General features: G+C 35.4%; 1 protein-coding gene across 5 annotated transcripts in view; it reads left to right on the forward strand.

Annotated features, from left to right (window-relative positions):
• Positions 1-20,746, forward strand: part of LOC145673539 (uncharacterized) — a 354,006-nt gene that overhangs the window by 316,884 nt on the left and 16,376 nt on the right. For 3 of the 5 annotated variants that reach the window (XM_081743339.1, XM_081743340.1, XM_081743338.1), the window contains exons 2-3: positions 5,845-6,321; positions 13,662-19,930. In XM_081743339.1, the coding sequence (XP_081599465.1) occupies positions 5,951-6,321; positions 13,662-15,351 (2,061 nt within the window). In that variant the 5' untranslated portion in view covers positions 5,845-5,950 and the 3' untranslated portion in view covers positions 15,352-19,930. Of the gene's footprint in view, positions 1-4,531; positions 5,821-5,844; positions 6,322-13,661; positions 19,931-20,746 lie in introns of those variants that run through there. The other 2 variants (XR_014128781.1, XM_081743337.1) reach the window with 2 other exon arrangements.

The following is a 20,746-nucleotide window of genomic DNA, read 5'->3' on the forward strand; positions in this document are numbered from 1 at the left end:
TTAAAGAACGAACAAAAGTTTTCTCATGACTTTGTTTTATTATTTTGATCAAAAATGCGCTCCGATATAATGAAATGAGCCTGCCCCTACTCCTCCGTTTTCTTAACCGAAGTAATCTCATTTGGAAATTACTATTACGAAACTAATTTTAAGTACACTTATTTCAAATGGTCTTCGAAAACAAAATTTCACTTTTTTTTCACGTGAACCAATCATTTGCTTGCTTTGTGTCTTCTTCGGTAACAGCATGTAATCTTGCAGATGTTTCAATAGGTTTTGGTGCATTCACAACTCATAGCACATTGTCGATAGTCATAAAACATTTATTTTCACTTCTGTTATTGTCTTCTGGAAACCTGTATCCTGTTGAAGGTTCATGTGTAAGCATGGACAGCACTTCACGTAATTCGTGATTTATGCATAGTATTTCTGCTACTTAGCACTGGTTATCATATATGCATGTAAAAAAGTTTTTTTTTCGCAGACATCTTAAATCTTCATTTTGAGTTGCAGAAGTTCAATTTTTGTATCAGCATGAAGTTAGTTTGTGGTGACCCGTTACTGCCATAAAAGCTTCGCCATTTTCCGAAAGCCAAAGGTATCTTTGTTGAATACCAGTTACCAGTCGCACACTTTCCTATTCTTGCTGGCAACAACACAAAAGTAATACCCAGAGTTTGTATTTGCACTATACTCACGAATTCTTCTGCAGTTTTAATCATATATATATATATATATATATATATATATATATATATATATATATATATATATATATATGCTGCATTGCCACATTCTTTACAACCCACCCCCAATACTGTCGCAGAAACCCTTGCATGGACGGTTTCACTGAAAAACCAAAATTATATCGGACTTTTCTGCATGTCGAACACCTGAAAGCGATTTTTAGAGGGATGGAGCACAATCAGAAATCACTGACAGTTTGGGAAATTGTAGACACTTATTTTTACGTATTCGAACCTTTTTCTATAACATATATTTTCGCTTTTCTTCGAGTATTTTGAGAATCTTGTCTATGACAATGAGTATATGAGTCGAATCGTGGTTTGTCATCGCTTATTACAACAAAACTGTCAGTTGTTCTGTAAACATGGAAATTTGCTTGTTTTACGGTGATAACTCTGAATTTCACTTTACAGAATAACAGTCCAGTTGTCAGCGAAGTCTACACGAAATAGAATTTGTATCTTTTGCCAATTAATTCTCTTTGGATATTCTTGATGTTGTTATGAATAACAATCCGTACAATTAAACCAGCAACGTACTATACGAAAACGAAAAGTAGGACAGATTTTAACAAGATGATTGTTTTCCCATATGGATACGTAGCACTTTTATTTTCATTAGGATCAATAATTAAAAATTCCACACTTATTCCTTCCACTCCAGGACATTCACCACATACTTGAAGAAGACAGCTGTCATTTTCTACGGATCATACTACTAAAGAATATAGATCACGCATAACAGCTTCAGTACAGGCTGCACCTTTGATTTGTTGCAACGCAGTAGCAGCTACTTAAAATTTGCAGGGGGCGCGGTGGCTCAGTGGTAAAGCGTTCACCTCTGGTGCTTGGGGTCTCTGGTTCGATCCCAGGTCGCGTCGTTTGGACTTTGTGGCAGACAAACACCGTACTCATGGGTTTTCTCGGGGTTCTCCCGTTTCCTCCTACTTTCTTCATTCCACCATTTCACTCGTCTCCTTTAGCCTAACCGGCATATCCGTGGAACGTTAAACTTAAAGATTTCATTTCATTCATTTTTAAAATTGGCACAATACACAAACTTCCCTCGCAGGTTGCGAACTTACCTACTTTGGTCGAATAAAATTTCAAATGACCTATTCTTATGCTGGGATTGTTCTGCTTAAAAACTGTAAAGCTTTTTAATGGAACGCGTAAGAAAATGTTCCGATTTTACTTTTTGTCCGTTTTCGATCACTGTAATGGCAACGCACATAACAGGACTTTATCTGGAGCATTCCAAATCATCATTGAGGTAATAGTTCAGGCTTCTTATAGATTATCGGAATTTATTGGATGGCTGTTTCAAATAAAATTAAAATTTGTGAGTTTCGTAATCGTAACTTCCACCTCAGATTACTTCGGTTAAAGAAAACTGAGAAATACGGGGTGGCTAATTTTATTATTTCTGAGACATTTTTTGATCAAAATAATAAAAAAGTCAGGAAAAACTTTTGTTCATTTGATGAATGTGAACCACAAACAACATCAAATCGCTGAAATTTTATTGTTTCCAGTATTGCCAACTGTGACATCAAAGTTAACGGAACTTCGCTAACTTGAAAAGTCTGTAGTTTATTCATAAAGCATTGGTCGAGAATGGTATTTCGTGTGTTTATTATTCATATAAAGTTGAACCACCTGGCAAAATTTTAGAATTTTAAAATATGGTGTTTTCGAAGATGGCGCCCAAAAGTGATAATTTCGAAAATTTAACAATTTCTGGAATTTATTGGGACGAAACGATTGCACACAGAAGCGATACAATTGTTTTTTTCGGAAAGCGGGTAACTATATCGTACCTACCGTGAAAACAGAATTTCAAAATTCGAACCGGAAGTGCTCGAAAAAATTCGCAAACTTCGACTTTTCAGATAAACTGACGTTTATTCGTTAATTTATGTACAAAAAGATATGCATGCGCAAATCAAACTATAATAAAATATAGTTTGTTTATTATCCTATGTACATACAACAACAAGAATTATACCTCTGCCTGTCTCCATAGCTGAGTGGTGGGTTTCCAAATTTGACCATTATCCATATCTTCTACAATTCATAAATTGTACTCCTCATCTTTGATGGTCCTTTACTTGGCAGGAATTTTTTGACAAAACAAAAATATGGATCCCTTAAAAACATGTTTAGGTGCTATAAAAAATGTTTCAACGAGATCTGAGATGGTGATGCTACCTGCTTTGCCTGAATTGAAATGGAGGGTAGGTACCATGCGTGATTTGTTTATATTCAGGAGAGTCTTAAACACACTAAAGAATTACCCCGGGTTCAACGCGAACCATCGATCTAATGAGTACTAAGCGCTTGTTCTTCTGACTTCGCCATGCATACGATGAAGAAAAACTCGATTGCAGCGTAATAAGTCATTGAGGTCTTAATTCAGGCAATCAGATAACTCCCTATATCTTTAATTCTATTAGGTGTTACCGTGAACCGTTTCAGATTAAATACTTTCTTGTGGTTTATTATGTATATGCAAAATTTCAGCAAAATCGCCGACGTGCACTTTCGAAGCCTCTCCTCTTTGCTACTGCTCTCGCTTGTCTTTTGTTCTTAATAACTCGTCGTTTATTTCTCCCCGTAGCTTACGAAGTGTGTAAAACGATTGTTAGTTTATGGAATGTGCAACTTGTGTTTGGAAACATTCTTTTTCTTGTATATGTGAAGCTGTGAGTGTTATTAATCGTTATTTGAACAACGAAAGTGGAGCAATTACTTTCTTGGTCCTCTCTCTGTGCTCTCTTATACAGTTCTCCAAAGTATAATTGCGTACGTGATCTTTTTCCAAGTCTCTTAAACTTGTCAGTTGGCAACAACAGATTCAGAGAGTACCTCGTAGTATCGAAGCACTTCCTTCACTCCTTGATGTATACTGTTTAAAATATTCAGCTCCTTTTTTATTGTTTAATGACATGTTAGTTTCAAAACAAGATAGTACATTAGCAAATGCAGAGATCATTCTTGTAGTTAAATGAAATTAAATCTTGAAGTTTGACGTCCCATGCTTATGCCGGCTAGGCTAAACAAGACGGTGATGATGTGGAATAAATGAAATAGTGGAATGAAGGAAGTGAAACGAAATGGAAGGACCCGGGAAAGCCCAAGGACACACGGTATTTGTCCACCATAAAGTTAACTTGGCGCGATGGAACCAAAGACCCCAGGCACCAGAGGTGAACTCTAGCACTGAGCTACCGCGGGTCCCTCTTGTAGTTAAAGAAGAAACGTACACCATTTTTAAACAAAGACAAACCAAATAAGCTTAAGGTTCTAATGATTAGTGTCTTAAGGTGTTTCTTAGCTATCAGTATAACTGAAATATAGATGTACATTTGTTTTGGTAACTGTATATGTTAAGCTTTTTTCTCCACTTGTTATTCAAAACTTTTGACCGGGGCCGCGGTGGCTCAGTGGTAGAGCGTTCACCTCTGGTACTTGAGGTCCCGGGTTCGAACCCAGTCCCCCGCCAAGTGAAATTTGTGGTGGACAAACAGCGTGTGCATGGTTCTTTTCAGGGTTCTCCCGTTTCCTCCCACTTTCTTCATTCCACCATTTCATTCATTACTCATCATCACCGTCTCCTTTAGCCTAACCGGCATAACCGTCGGACTTAAAACTCAAAGATTTCATTTTTCAAAACTTTTAAACCGTATTTGAATCCCACTTTATGCTTGTATTTTTTTATTTTTGTAGTTTTCCGCTGATCTCAGTTTACAGTTTCTGATATTATGATTCTTTTCTTTCTTCAGGACAAGGCACAGTTCGGAATGTAGTTAACTGATCACCGTTTCTATCCCAAGATTTCGCAAGCACTAAGGAAACCAATAACCGTAGCACTTTTTTTTTCTGTTTTATAGGTTTGACAAAATTGTTATTTAAAATTTGTTAAAACTTTTACTTTTTCTACTATGTACATTAACGGGAGATGCCAGTGTTTATCCTCTGGAAAAACGTATGTCCTTATGAAGAGGTATAACTTTCCCCATATAGATTTTATTTTGAGTGTTCATTACAGATACTGGGCCTAACTTTTATTCTGTTCACAAAAGTACTATAATTATGAACAAATCTTGTTCAGTAGATTTGTTTAGGGAAACTACTCATTTACCTTATCTGTGTGTCCATCCGTCAAAGAGACGAAATAAATCTCAAGGAGTACTTGTATCATCACATTTACAAAGGACGCAAAGGGTTAAAAGTTAGAACATAGAAGTTTTGGTACGGAGGCAGTATTCAAAATGTTTAAGTGATACAAACCAACCATTACTAACTTTTGTTCATCACTGTAGAAGAAAAATTCAACAGATATCGTAATTTTTTTTTAATGAAATAAACGTTCCAGGAATACATTTTCTGTATCCTTTATTATCTATTAAAACCAGAAGTGATAGAAATCAACTGCAGCTTTTGATTTCAGTATTGATTTAGCGATCTATTAATCTATCTATCTATCTATCTATTAACATTTTCGTTTCAGGGAGAAGTGTAACATTTTTATAACTTCTAAATTACAGTTATGTTCTTAAGATACTATCAGCTGAACAAATCCGTGTGTTATTTTTCTAATAACAAAAAGGATTCTGCAGTAAAACTAATACCGTCTTTCAGTATCTACACATTATTCGTTTCAGGCGTGATTGCACACGAACTTGTACATTGACCATACAAGATCAGTATTGTATCTGTTAACGCGAATTACCACGAAAAATGGTAGAATAAAGATAGTGAGATCTAAAGGAGAATATAATACGCGAAAGGAGTACAAACCTGCAGAAAGTAAAGAAGAGTGTGGGAATTTTCTATATATATTACAAGTCTTCTGAGATGTACATAGATTTGTTGTCTGCGTTATTCGTACTCAAACTACTACGCACTTAGATGCATTGCGCGTGAATATACCTCTATTACTACTACACATTCATTCTTAAGTACTAATGCAAATTTGATGTGGTTTGGCAGTTGAGATAAAATTTTTCTTTTGTCGTTGTCGTTATTATTATTATTATTTTTTTTTTTATCTTTCCAGTCTCTTTGATAAATATTTTCTGTATTATTTTTGCAGAAAACGAGTAACTTTTACCTGGAAACACCGTTTAATTCACAATCACCTTCTAATTAGTTCATGTCCTTTAGGTGATTGTTAGCAAGTAGATGTTGGAATTGTCACGATGGAAGATGAACATAAACTTACATGTGAATTAATTTCTCTGCTATCGGAAATTGTGCACGTGGCTGAAAAAAGCAAACGTTTTAATGGAAATCCAGTTGATGAAAATTGTGTGCAATTCACGGATGACAAAGAAGCCAAGCTGACAGTAGTCCAAAATGAGAGTCCGATAACACATCAGAACGTTGCATCTCCATCTTCGGGATTACTACTCGTAGTGAAGCCTGAGCTAGAAACCAATGATGATAACACATATTTAACCGATTTCGTTGACGAGTTAAAAATTGATAGGTTTGCCTCATCTGTAAAATCAACTGATTCATCGCCATTTGAGAGAATCGAAGATGGAAAAGGGGAACCTTATAGTCAAAGGTAATTTCGTAATATATCACATTTGAAAGTCCTGAAAAATATTATATATATATATATATATATATATATATATATAGCATTTCTTTGTAAAGTATTAACATACAATATAAAACTTAATATTTTTTTATTTTTCCAGACACTGATCTATATACTAGGTTTATCCGAAAGAAAGGTCTAATATGCATGTTTTTCACATTGAAGTTCCGCTGGCACTGCATAGTAGGCCAAGAACCCCGAAAACATGACGAAAACCTCAAAAATGAAAGTTGGTCAAAAGGTCTATCACCTAACGTGCATCATTCAGGAAGTTCCCAATCATATACAGCTGTCAGTTTTACTTACTGACATATGTTCACTGTTTTGAACAGGAGTGAAAGACAAAACAAAACTTTGTAAACGTTCTATGTATTTTCTATGTTAGAAAATGTTAATTTCGCGATATTTTTACGAACATTAGCATCATATCCACCGATAAGTAACTATTATTTATCTATATGTTTATATTTTAATTGAATGATACATACAGTATCTAGTTTTGACATGTAATTTGTCGATTATATGGATGCTTACGAAGAAGTAGGTTGTCAGTCACAAAGAAAAATACATTTTTTTTATGGTTTTGTAGGTTTTTAATCCAGGAAAAGTGGATAGAAGATGGGGATTTTCGCAGTGTGATACTTGAATTATTTATGTTTCAGAAGCAATTAACCATTTTTGCCTGTTTAGATTGTAAGCGCATATTTTCTGTGGATGGTGTGTGTAATTTTGTAACCAAAATACACCATATTAATACCTAGTATCATCTCTTTCCAAACCAACACCACATAAAATAATTAATGGAAAGCTATTTGACTTTCTGAGGAATGCAGAAGAGAACACAGAAGCCAAGAAGCAACAGCTTCTGAGCTTCGTGGAAGATTAAATATTAGGTAGAGGGATGTTATGTAGTGATGTGCAAACAGCAGTAGTCATCTTTTCCTATCCGATGTTCCATAACCTCGACAAATGCAATCTCGAGTACGATAAGGTAGAGAGAAATTATGCGAACTGGCTGAGTACTGATATTAATGTGGGTGACAGTAAACCATTGCCATCCACCTCGGCAAAAGTCAGACTCCTAAAGCAGACTTAGTAGAAAGCAGTGAAAGATTAAAGAGAAGAAAGACAGCAATTCAGTCAGCCAAGAGTGAAAACACTCATGTTTACGCAACCGCGATAAAGTGCAGAGAACAAACAGAACTTAACAAGTCAAAAGTACTGTAAGAAATCTAGCAAGTTCAACTGCACCGAACAAGATTAGTAAGTTCTGGACACAATCTAAAAGAGACACTGCAACGTCGTACGATTCAGGTAAGAGTGACTTGAATATATTTCGTTTCAAGTCCAACACAGGTTCCATTTGACGATGCTAGGCGGCAAATCAGCAACGGTATGACCACGCAAAAGTCTACACAAACTTGTTATTTAAGCGGTACAAAACCTAAAGATATGGACAGTTAGAAGACCTCCATCAGCAAGCCTAAAAATCCCGACTCCTTCTGATTTAGTCTTTTTACATTATATGTATTTATTACGTTTCTGGAGTGGCTTATTCATGTGGCCTGACGACTAGATATAAAAAATGTCAAATTGGGAAAGAAGATCAGAAAAGCGAGAAGGAAAGGAAGTCAGGCATACAAAAGAAATTGAAAACTTAAGTTAGATCTGATACTTCATTAGCCAAAGCCGGGCGGCAGTGGCACACGAAAAAAACGCAACATGGCTGAAAGGTTTTTTCACAATGCGGAAACAGTAGCTACGATAATAGGACTCCACACGAAATTCATCGAAAAGTGCATTGTGTTACTACAAGCATTATGTTCAGGACTGGATATCAAGGGAGACAGATTTAAAAACTGTGCAAATGATATCCCGGAATTGTTGCAAATTACTCGTTATTCTACTTGCCATAATCAGTTCAGAAGATTCTCCCTCATGGCCAGTCTATCAGCGTCCATGCTTTGCTTCCAATAGGACAAATGTTCGAAGAGGTACGGTAGTACATCAGCAGTACCGAGAGCATTACTCACGTAAGTGCCCCAAAGAAAAGGCAATGGAAAATGCTTTGTTCCGACTGTTTGTGACACCTGATCCCCTAACTTCGACCTTCCGATAGGCCATGTCTCAACGAAACAGAAGAAAGCACCGTCGGGAAGTCTTTTCTGTCCTGAAGCCACACCTGCGTGCAACAAGGATTGAGTTTGATTCTGAATAAACAGCCATATAATTACCTATGTATATATTTTTCCACTTTCCTTTTCATTGAACCTTGAAGTTAATACAGTGATGAGCAATGTGAATTCTACGATGTGAAATGAGAATGTAAAACAAGGAGCACGGGAAATCAGGCAACATATTCTAAAAAGTATCAGGCTGGGAAACAAGTGAGTAACCCGAAATACGAAGACAATCAGCACAGAAAACACAAACTGTTAAGTGAAATAGGTCGTAGAAAAAAGTGGCTGCGATAGTTTGTGACGTTTCGTAGCATAATAGTGTATAGCAAGTATCTGCGATAGTTTGTGACGTTTCGTAGCATAATAGTGTATAGCAAGTAGTTGCGATAGTTTGTGACGTTTCATAGCATAATAGTGTATAGCAAGTAGCTGCGATAGTTTGTGACGTTTCAAAGCATAATAGTGTATTGCAAGTATGATTTCACTTGTTGCTAGTTTCACATCCGGTTGTTCTTAAATATCTATACTCTTATTACACACACACACAAACATGTACACACACACACACACACACACATATATATATATATATATATATATATATTTGAATTTTTGTTCCCATTTCCCCTTTTAGTATCAAATATGTACCGAGCAACCTTCTATACTTATGCATACCAAGTTCCATAAAAATTAAAACACGACTTCCTTTTTACGCCAAGGTTTCGAAGTTCCTTGCCCTCTGTGCACTAGTGTAATTAAGTTAACCCTTTCGGACTCATATCATTTTCGGCGTTTTCCTACATTTTCAGTTAGTCACTTACTGCTCAAAAACAATTTACCCGAGTGATGTGGTTTAGAAGGGAGTGTAACTATTTTTTTGTGTAATTATCCCTAATTATCCTATTGAAAGTTTCTATTGTGCGTTATTTACGGCAAAGGTAAAATAAAATTCGAAAATTCACAAATTTATGAACGTGAGGTGAAATTCTAGAAGGAAACTCGACACTCAGAAGAAAAAAAAACTAATATAGTAAACTGTCCAACCATAAATGGAAAAAAATTATCCTGATATATTAATTAATGTCAACACAACAGCGGATTAAAAAGTGACACACCTGTGTGTCTCTCTCGCCACCTGAGTCCTGAAGGGTTAACAATAATATATTTTCGGTATGACCTGCAATTGGAAACAGTATATGATATGATCAACTGTAGGTATAACGTGTCATACTACTGTAGTTGCCACTTTTTTTATTTATGGATTGTGTGCTTGAATAATTCCATTTTTGAATTGGTTGATTGATTGGAGTTTAAGGAAAGCTTTAACTTCACGTTACTTCTTGCCTTGGCCAGCAATCGCTAACAATTGTAATATATCAGAACAAGTTTTCTAAAACGCATTAATGCAAAATAATTTCAGAATAAAATACAAAATAACGTTTGCATAAAACACGTGGAGTGATCTTTATAAAGTAAGACAATGAAAAAAAGAAAAAATAAGAATATAACTAATTAATTAGCAATATGAATCAAGCATGTAAGAGGAATTCTCTAAAATACACCTCAGAAAAACGGATGCATTTTAATCGCAAGAACAAATTATGAGATATGAATATTGAAAAAGTTTATCAAGATATGTATAATAGTATTAAATGGTCGTGAATGATTTCTAAATTTTTCGTATACTCAGATATATATATATATATATATATATATATATATATATATATATATATATATATATATATATATGCATGTATATGACACATAGCTTTAAAGTAAATGTTTGACTAACTTACAAAATTTGGATGCGAGAGGGAAATGTTTGATGCACCGGTGCTCCAGAAGCTTTAAAATTAGTATAGAAGGGTGATTGCCAATTATGTTAACATGTTTAACAAAAACGAATTTATTTTCATTTATCGGGTTCCATTCAGATAGTCAGAAGACCACACCCAATAAAAATAATTACCGAGACGTGGGGGAAGGGGCTGTACTAGCGCAACGTCTCTCTATGTATCATTCTTAAACTGCAGCAACCAGAAGCCAACAAAAGCATAGTTATATTGCTGTAGCTGATTTCATTTAAACAAAATGATATCTAGGAGAATGTATATTCCCAAAATATTTCCACACTTTTATTAACGCTCTACGGGTCAATTCTGATAAGCACATGACATGGTGTTAGCTAAAGCGAGTGTTCGTGAGCAAAGTTATTTTCGGTTATTTCGGTAGGAAATACCAAACACAGGTACATGCCAAATTTCGTGGTTTCTTTCCGCATGCCGAAAGAATAGCCAACAAGATGCTTCTTCCTGGTGCCGTTCGTATACAACAGAATAAAGTTAGACTAATTTTCTTAATATTTCAATACATTCCTTGTTACTTTATTGCTGGATTGCGTATGATGGTAATCGACCATTATTTCTGTGGCTTCATCGTTCATATTGGAGAAGTTCAAACATATGTCAAGCATGCAGACGGCTACGAAAATTTACCTGCGTTGAGGCTCATAACGGAATTCCGACATCTGACGTATAGTTCATAAACATGACATATATCCATGCAGCTTGTCGAAAATGGTTACTACGCAGAGTGGAGCTTCAGGGATAGAGACATAATAAACTATAATTTATTAAAAGTTTGTAAAATAAATAACATCAAGCTCTTTTTTTTTTTTTTTTTACTTAAAGAGAAATCATAGGACCAGAAATAGTACGAAATATCTCAGTAGCTTTTAAAATTCTGATACGTTGTTTGAAGTTCTTCCATCTGCAATGAAAGTTCAAATGATTGAGCAATAGAACCGTAGTATAATTTGCATCGATTCAAAAATATTACACTTTGAACCCTTCCATGATGATATGAAATTACTACAAGTACATTTATGGCGAAGAGTTTATTAAGTGTTTACGATAAGTTATGATGAATTATTATACCCTGAATTCTGGCCATATTAGCATACAAGTTGCTAGGGTCATCAAGTAAATTGTCTGGTTAAACTGGGAAACTTTTTGAGGAAGTAAAGATTATTTATTTAAAAAAGACATGCATGATACGATTAGCAAGCAAAATTATTTAAGCTCAAGCCGTCCTGCGATTAGCGAAGATATCTGAAACAGTTAGAAGTGACAATATCTTCAACGTAATCCTTGCGGGACTTAAGAGCCGGAATATACTTCGTAACTGTTTTGAGAGTTAATGCAAATATTGTAACACGGAGGTCGATGCCCTAAGGAAAAAGCCTGTTAAGTGTAGGAATTCTTATAAGGGAGTGCTATCGCATTGCAATCTGAACTAAATTGATTTCTGCGCTATGTGTCCTGTCTTTCGTGCATCATACTTCTTTCTCACGTAAAGCGGAAGTAGGCCTTTATAAAAAATACCCTTGAGGTGAATAAAATTGTCAGTAGTAGATCGCAGAGAGCTAATTGACACTAAAATTTTGTGGAGAAAGGGCTATAATAGTAACACATATCGGGCTAGATCATTAGCCCTCAATTTGCTTAGAGGGGGCCGGTGACTGAGTAGTAGAGCATTCACCTCTGGTACGTGGGGTCCCGAGTTCGATCCCAGCTCCTGCCAAGTGCACATTGAGTTGGACAACACCGTGTTCATGGGCTTTCTCAGGGTTCGTCCGTTTCCTCCAATATTTCATTCATTTGTCATAATCAGCATCTCCTTTAGCCTAGCCGGCATAACAGTGGAACGTAAAGTTAAGATTTCATTCATTTTAAATTGCTTAGACACAATTCTTGCCTGAATGTATGTGTCGCTTGTAGTACGACTTTTGGCTTTTGGATTGGAACGATTGGAACCTAAATTCATTAAGGTTGAAAAGTTTTTGCTCATGTAAGATTAAAGGATTTTGCAATAGTCCAAGCTTATTATCAGAAGAGGAGTTCTGCAATGTGATTAATACTCTATGATTCACGTAAAACTAGGACCAGTAATGGAACGAAAATAGACAAACTCATCAAAGAGTATCGTTAATTCAAAAATAATATAATTGTGTCCGTTACAACTATAGCCTTCTTCCGGATCAGTTACTCAGCAGGACCTCCGTTAATTTTTTAAAAGTGGACATGACACTTGAGCACTGGTCAATTCATGACGCAGGCGTCAAATGTCAGTTGCAATTGTCAGATTCTTTGGGAAGTAACAGGAATTTCTAGATTTACACCTTCCAAGATTTATTGAAATTTTGCTCTCTCATTCGGAGATCAAAAGGTGTTAATAACTGGGACCTCAAGTTTCCCGACAAACATGATCAGAACGCGGCAAAGAACGAGATGGTGCTCATTGAAAACAGCACAAGATCCAGTGATTAGCTGTCTTGGACAGGCTCCACTATCTTCTGAAGAGGAACAACAGGCAACATCTATATCAGTTTTCTCAAAAATAGATGCATGATTACTCGTGGTGGTTTCATTACGAGGATGAATGTCTTTATGTTCGTGAAATATTTGCCGATCAGTACGTTTTCAGAAATAGCGTCGTCGTTAAAAATTAACATCAGCATCTCCTTAATGAAGCCTGTTATCTGATGGGTAGTATCGTACTTGCAAATTTTAGCTTTGTAACCAGTGGTACGGTGAAATATCTTCTACGTTCTTAGTTCAAAGAGTTTGGAAACTAAAGGCAGTCAGCTGCTAGAAAGGTTTATGTAACAAATTGTAATCGGTCAAGGAAAGGAAACTCTCACGCCATTTAATTACATCAGAAATTAGGGTAATAACGATAGAATGAAAATCCTCATATGCATTCATTCTATCATTACTGAAGTTGAGATACTCTTACGTAAGAGTGACATGTTGATAAAGCGAAAATGTACTTTTACCGCACGTATCCAACTAATAATCTCACAGCGATAGCTTTGTTTCCTTTCATAGTTAATTTCCCCTGATCACCTTAGTAATTAAGGCACAGTTTATTATTTCGATATCAGCGTGTAATTGTTATCTTACTAAATAATTTATTAACCAGCAATGAGTCTAAATTTTTTTTACCATCGTAGTAACCATTTTTTTCGTCTTTTGTTACGAAGAATGGTATCCAGTCGGTCTCTCCTATTCAGTAGTTGATTTTTCTGTCACACGTAAAAGTATATTTTACATTTTTCAGATCGCATAGCGCGGCTTGGAGTGGGTACAAAAATACGCAAACACTTGACCAAAATTTCGAATTAACATTACATTCTTCTGTAAACCATACGACTGTCGAAATCGATAGTCAAAGGTCTGCTTCATTAATTCAGGTGCCAAATGATACCACATGTTTCTTGCGCGGATATCCTATTGATGGGACAGAGCATACTGTAGAGTCTATATTTGTAAATGACACCGGAGCACATACAGTCAAAACAAAAGAAACTTCTATTATATGTGGAAAGACGTGTACTACAGAACGTGTGTTAAAAAAGACTCATAAAGTTACACATAAAAGTACAAGTCCAAATATTTGCCCACAGTGTTCCAAAACGTTTACCTCTAAAACTGATTTGAACAACCACATGTTTATTCATACAGGAGAAAGATCGCATACCTGCACCTATTGTGGAAAGGGTTTTAGTCAGAAAGGTAAATTGAAATGTCATTTGCTTTCTCATACAGGGGAAAGTCCATATACCTGCACCTATTGTGGAAAGGCTTTTAGTACGAAAACTAAATTGAAATACCACTTGCGTACTCATACAGGAGAAAGATCGCATACCTGCACTTATTGTGGAAAAGGTTTTATTCAGAAAGCTGATTTGAAATGTCATTTGCTTATTCATACAGGGGAAAGACCTCATACCTGCACTTACTGTGGCAAGGCTTTTAGTCAGAAAGGTACTTTAAAACGTCACTTGCTTACTCATACAGGGGAAAGACCACATACCTGTACTTATTGTGGAAAGGCTTTTAGTACCAAGGGTAGCTTGAAATGTCACTTGCTTACTCATACAGGGGAGAAGCCGCATGCTTGCACTTATTGTGGAAAAGGTTTTATAAAGGAAGCTGATTTGAAATGTCACTTGCTTATTCATACAGGGGAAAGACCTCACACCTGCACTTACTGTGGCAAGGCTTTTAGTCAGAAAGGTACTTTAAATCGTCACTTGCTTACTCATACAGGGGAAAGACCACATACCTGTACTTATTGTGGAAAGGCTTTTAGTACCAAAGGTAGCTTGAAATATCACTTGCTTACTCATAGAGGGGAGAAACCGCATGCTTGCACTGTGTGTGGAAGAACATTTTCTACAAAGTCAGATTTAAAGAAACACACTATTAATCATACACGCGCAAAACCACATGCATGTCCTCATTGTGGTATTGCATTTCGTAGAATAAACGATTTAAAGACTCATATGTTCATTCATACAGGGGAAACCTCGCATACCTGCACTTATTGTGGAAAGGCTTTTAGTCAGAAAGGTACTTTAAATCGTCACTTGCTTACACATACAGGAGAAAGACCACATACCTGTACTTATTGTGGAAAGGCTTTTAGTACCAAAGGTAGCTTGAAATATCACTTGCTTACTCATAGAGAGGAGAAACCGCATGCTTGCACTGTGTGTGGAAGAACATTTTCTACAAAGTCAGATTTAAAGAAACACACTATTAATCATACACGCGCAAATCCACATGCATGTCCTCATTGTGGTATTGCATTTCGTAGAATAAACGATTTAAAGACTCATATGTTCATTCATACAGGGGAAACCTCGCATACCTGCACTTATTGTGGAAAGGCTTTTAGTAACAAAGATACTTTGAAACGTCACTTGCTTACTCATACAGAAAAAATAACGCATACGTGCACCTAGTGTGCAGAAGCTTTTATCAGAAAGGTACTTTGAAATGTCACTTGCTTACTCATACAGGGTTTAGATAGCATACTTTATAACGTTTACTCCATAGGATAGTAATCCTAAGAGAGCAAACATTACATTAGATAGTCGTAAATAGAATGTTTTGCCCGAGCGTTTACGATGAAACAAGTTATTACAAGTAATACGTCCTTTCACCGCTAACTACACGTAGGCAAAAATTCCAAATACAATCTTTAAATATACTTACACGCTAAAGATTCAGCGTCATTGTTTTCAAAATTTAATAAACACCACAGACAATAAGTGAGAATTATTTTCAGTACCATGCACATAAATTGATTACCACAAGGCTTGAGGGTATAACATGCAAATCACAACCAATACACACAAATTGATTTAAAATTTTAATTTTTAACCATACTTACATCACCTGATATTAGGTGTTTGATTTTCAATAGAATTGCATCTCTATGCTTTTATCTAATAAATATAAACTGATAGACGAATGTTAGATTACATTAGTATGCGATTGTGTTCTGCAGCAAAGTCTTGAGTTGTTACATCTTCCTTGTTTCGGCGCCAAGTAGTGCTGCCTACCGCCAATTCTGTTTAGTTCTCGCTGTTCGCGTGAGTTTTTCGTGCTGGATGACGTAAGAGCGGACAGAGCTGTAATTGGCTAGAGAACCACTGGCCAAGGTTAAGCCAGTCGTCTGCATCCTCCGAGCGAAAAACTCACACAGAGAAACGTAGTCTGCTTGCAAATGACAATCCTTTTAAAATAAAAGAATTAAACCGCTTGAGCCGCATACAGCAAAATAATATCCAAATGAGTTTATGACAACTTGAACCTATTGTGGAGAGGCTTTTAATATAAAAGGTACTTTGAAATGTCGCTTACTTATATAGATGCAAGACCACATGCTTCATTCTGTGTTGCTGAAAATTTTCTAGAATGTCTGCTTTAGAGAAACACACTATTACTTATACAGTCGCAAAACCACATGCTTCCCTTCATTGTGAAAAGCGTTTACTAGAAAATATGATTTGAAGGATCATGCCATTACTCATACAGTTGTACGTCCATTTACTTGTACGCAATGTGGCAAAGGAATTTCAACGGAAACTCCTTTGAAGACTCACATGCTTACTCATGGGATTAAAAGCCACATTGCAACACATAATGGGCAAGGCCTTAGTTCAGGAAGGTTGTTTAGGGGTCCGAATGCGCACTAATGGATGTGAAAGAGGAAATGCTATTACTTAGTGCAGTATGTTATTCACTGTACAACGTGTTATAAATACTTATACAATTGAATGTCCATTAGTTGCACTGTAAGCAGCAAAAGAATTTCAACCAAGACTTGCTTAAAGATCCAGATGTTCATTGATATAGCTGAAATCCAAATCTAGGCCTTTTTGTGGAATGCCCTTCAATTACAAAAGTAATTTGATAGTCTACATTCTTAGTGTTAGTTATTGCGGCAAGGCTATTATTCGGAAAAGACACGTCCCTGTGCTTATTCTTAGAAGGCGATTGCTTAAAGCAGAAACTAAAAGGTTCGCGTGCTTATTCATACATATAATTGATGACATACTTAGACTAATTGTAGCAAAATGCTTATTTAATGGAACACATTGTTCATGCATGTGAAATTCACCATTCTTTTAAGTTTAGCGAAAAAGTAACAGAGAAGTGATATAAAGGAACTCAGTCTTTTTCATATAGGAGAAGATGAAGCACTTGCGCACAATATGTCTAAGGTTTTACTACAAATCCAATCTTGTTATTCTGGTTTGAAATAACGGGCTGTAGCCCTTCAAAACTATCCACCTTCTTACCGACAAGTTTCTCAAAATTATTCAGTTGTGAAAATATTTTTTTTTTTTATTTCAAACTTTCGATGAAGAAAGAGAACGTCACCAATAATGCAGGGTATTTCAGACGACATTTTATCTTACTACACCCGCACTTATTTTATTATGTTACTAATGACGTAATTTTCATGAACATTAGTAATGCGAAATCACTGTTATGTAAATACAAATTTTCCTTGTTTGGATAGGAAAAACATAATTTGTAACCCTGGGAGTCCTTTTACGAACCCATTGTTAAAAACTTTTTCTACGTAAGAGCAAACAATATTTTGTTTTAGTATACTAACAAACGCAGGTGCGAATATAAAAAACATTTTTAATACTTTCTTTTAAAAATTTACTGTACAAATATCTCCGGTTCCAAATACTGTAGAGTAGGTCTAACATCTATTCGGACAGATCATATTGTAGGTTTCACTGTAGAAAAACATTTATTGCTAAAGACGATAGAGGAACGACACACTTATACATTCTAGTGAAAAATCACATCGTAACACTTACTATGGGTAGACTTTTACTCATAATGCTACTTCGAAGAAACATATTTATTTATACATTGATAGACATATGCTCTCTTTGGCGAAGCGTTCGGTACGACAGCTCGTTAAAATCTCACATCCGTATTAGTGCAGGCGAAAGGACGTTTCATTATAGTACAGCATTTATTACGAAACCTTCTAAATAATCTAGTGTTTCTTCATACTGGCAGACACCCAACTCGCTGCATTTATTCTTGCAAGACTTACTTGAAAAACTGGAATGTAGTTTACATGGTTAATTGTAGAAACATTTGAAAGCAATCATATTTGCACTAAGTGTGGCAAAATTGTTGATCGAAGAAGTAGTTTAAAAATATATTCTTATTGATAAAACTTAAAAAACAAACAGTTTCAGTCAATTTTCTATTTGAGGTGCCTACTAGTAGAACATATTCCTTACACGCCTATCCTAGTAATAGGAAAGAACACAATTAGGAATGTATTGAAAAATAAAAGCTTATTAAGCAGCTGAAATACCACATAACTTTGCTCAGCGTATAAAATGATTCACTAGAGAGCATGCCTTGTAAGTACACATCGCAAGCCATACACAAGGAGGGTCAATCATTTGCAGTGACTGTGGCTGATCCTTTTATCAGCAGAGCTTTTTACGTCCCGTATGCTCATCCAGGAGAAAGAGAACATTTCTTCGCTCAGTGCGGCAATGCTCTTAAGCACAATGGACATTTCAAGCTCAATGCACATAATCATAGACGACAGAAATTACATCCATGCACTGAGTATGAGAAAGGTTTTAGCATCAAGAATTGTTAAAAGTATCACATGTTTACTCAAAGAGGAGATAGATCACGTTGGTGCGCTGAGTGATGCAAGGCTTTTGCCAAGAAGAGTACTTAAGAGACATCATAAATTCGCTTAATGTGCCAAAGCTTTTACGATAAAGCCTTACATCAAGTCCCACCTTCTTACCCATACAGAAGTGAAATAACGTAATAGCACTGAACATGGCAAAGGTTTTAAATACAGGGGTCATTTAAGGTACCATATGCAAACTCATACCGGAAAGAAGTCATTTATTTGTATTGAAGGAGGAAAATGTGTAACTCAAAAAGCTAGATTGTACTACAATACGCTTATTCATGGAGCGCACCGCTGGTATTTGTGTGACAGCTTTTGAGCACAGGGGTCTTTTAAGGTCCCATATGCATAATCATCAAGAGGACTCACATACTTGCAATGAGTATGGAAAAGCTTTCCGGAAAAAAGATTGTTTAAATTCCCATGTGTAGAGACGTAATATTTTTGCTAATGATATATGTGCGAAACGTTATAAAAATGCGTCTATGTTTTAGGAAACATCAAACTTTCGTTTCAAAACCAGAAGTCACATTTATATTATCACGAGTTTTTGCGAAATTCGGCGTTACACCCGATTAATGCGAATAAAGACAAAAAGCGGAATTATTCTTAATAAAAACTAAAAAGAGCTTTTCCAATATTATTTATCTTAAAAATCATTGCATTTACTCGAAAACGTGTACAACACTAGATTCGGTTCATAAAATCCATAAACTAGGATGGCGTGGTGTTTCTTTCTAGGTTTTAAAGTTTTTTATTGTGTTACTAATGGTCCTTATACCCATCTTGCAAAATGAAAGAGTCAACACAAACAGGAGAATTTGTGTCTGTTACTGCAGAGTAGATTTATTAAGGATAGTGCTTCTAACGAGGCTAAAGTAAAAGCAAAGTTGAAAATTTGTGTGTCAAAAAATAAATGGAAAAGCAAAGTGCATGCAGCTGCAAGTCCAATCACGAGACTGCTTTCTGCCATAAATAAGATTAAACTATTAAATTGAATGTAGGAAACCATTTATTTTACAGAGGTATTGAGAAACCACTTTTAAGTTTTGGTGTGAAAGCATTTTGAATTGCACTACTTCAGGCAAGCAACTTTGGGCGAAAAAAAATCAATTGGAAATGGTCATTTATAAAAGTGTTACCCACGTTTGTTCTGTGTATCAAAGTGGTTAGTAACAAAGGCACTTCACAAAAGCATATCAACCTGTACTGTTGAAACATTTATTTTTGCATCAAGTGTAGCTAACTTTTACCAAGGGAAATAGTTTGAAGTCTCAAAAGTGTACTTACGTGGGCCGATACCCACACAGGAATTATATATTCTTAAAACCTTTCTAAAACGTGACATTTTCTTTCAGAAAATGTATCCTACTTTCCTTAAGGAAATACATTCCATATGTTTTTGATAACATTTTCCAAGTAATACTGAAAATATGTTCGCAATACACTCAGAAACATAGAAATAATTTATGCACCGTTAAAAATGTTTCCAACAATATTTTTCTGTACGATTGGAATCGTTTTATATAATGTTAACGGAATAGTTTTTAAAATATTTCGCATGCGATATTTTAAAATGGCTTACAAAAAACGGAAAATAATTTATCAAGGATAAAGAAAAATTTTTCTAAATATTTTTAGAATGTATTGAGTAGGCAAGTTAAAATGATTTCTGAAGATTTTTCATTCACTTTTAACAAAGATTAATGTTCTGGAGAATATTAATATTGAAATATTTCCCATAAATAATAGAGAATGTTTTCTGTACAAGAAAAAAATAGTGAATATTTTCTGTACATGACAAAAAGTGTTTAGACAATATTTTCCTGTATAATATGACTAGTGAATATTAAATGTACATCACAGAAAATATACAGAGAATATTTTCTGTGCATCACGAAAGAATACTTAGTGAATATCTTCTGTGCATCACAGAAAACATTTAAAAAATACTTTCTGTGCTTTACATAAAATACTTAGAGAATATTTTCTGTTCATAGAAATATTCAGACAATATAGATTTCTCTCTAATATAGTTTGAAATTTCTTTCTTTAAAACTGAAGGAAATGTATGCTGAACACTTTTCCAACACTTGTAAGTTAAAAATATCTGGATTTCATTCTTACAAATTGATGGGGTGGGACCGGATGTTGGA

The sequence above is a fragment of the Thermobia domestica genome, chromosome 16 (genome assembly GCF_964235325.1).
Source record: "Thermobia domestica chromosome 16, izTheDome1.hap1.1, whole genome shotgun sequence".
NCBI lineage: Eukaryota > Metazoa > Arthropoda > Insecta > Zygentoma > Lepismatidae > Thermobia > Thermobia domestica.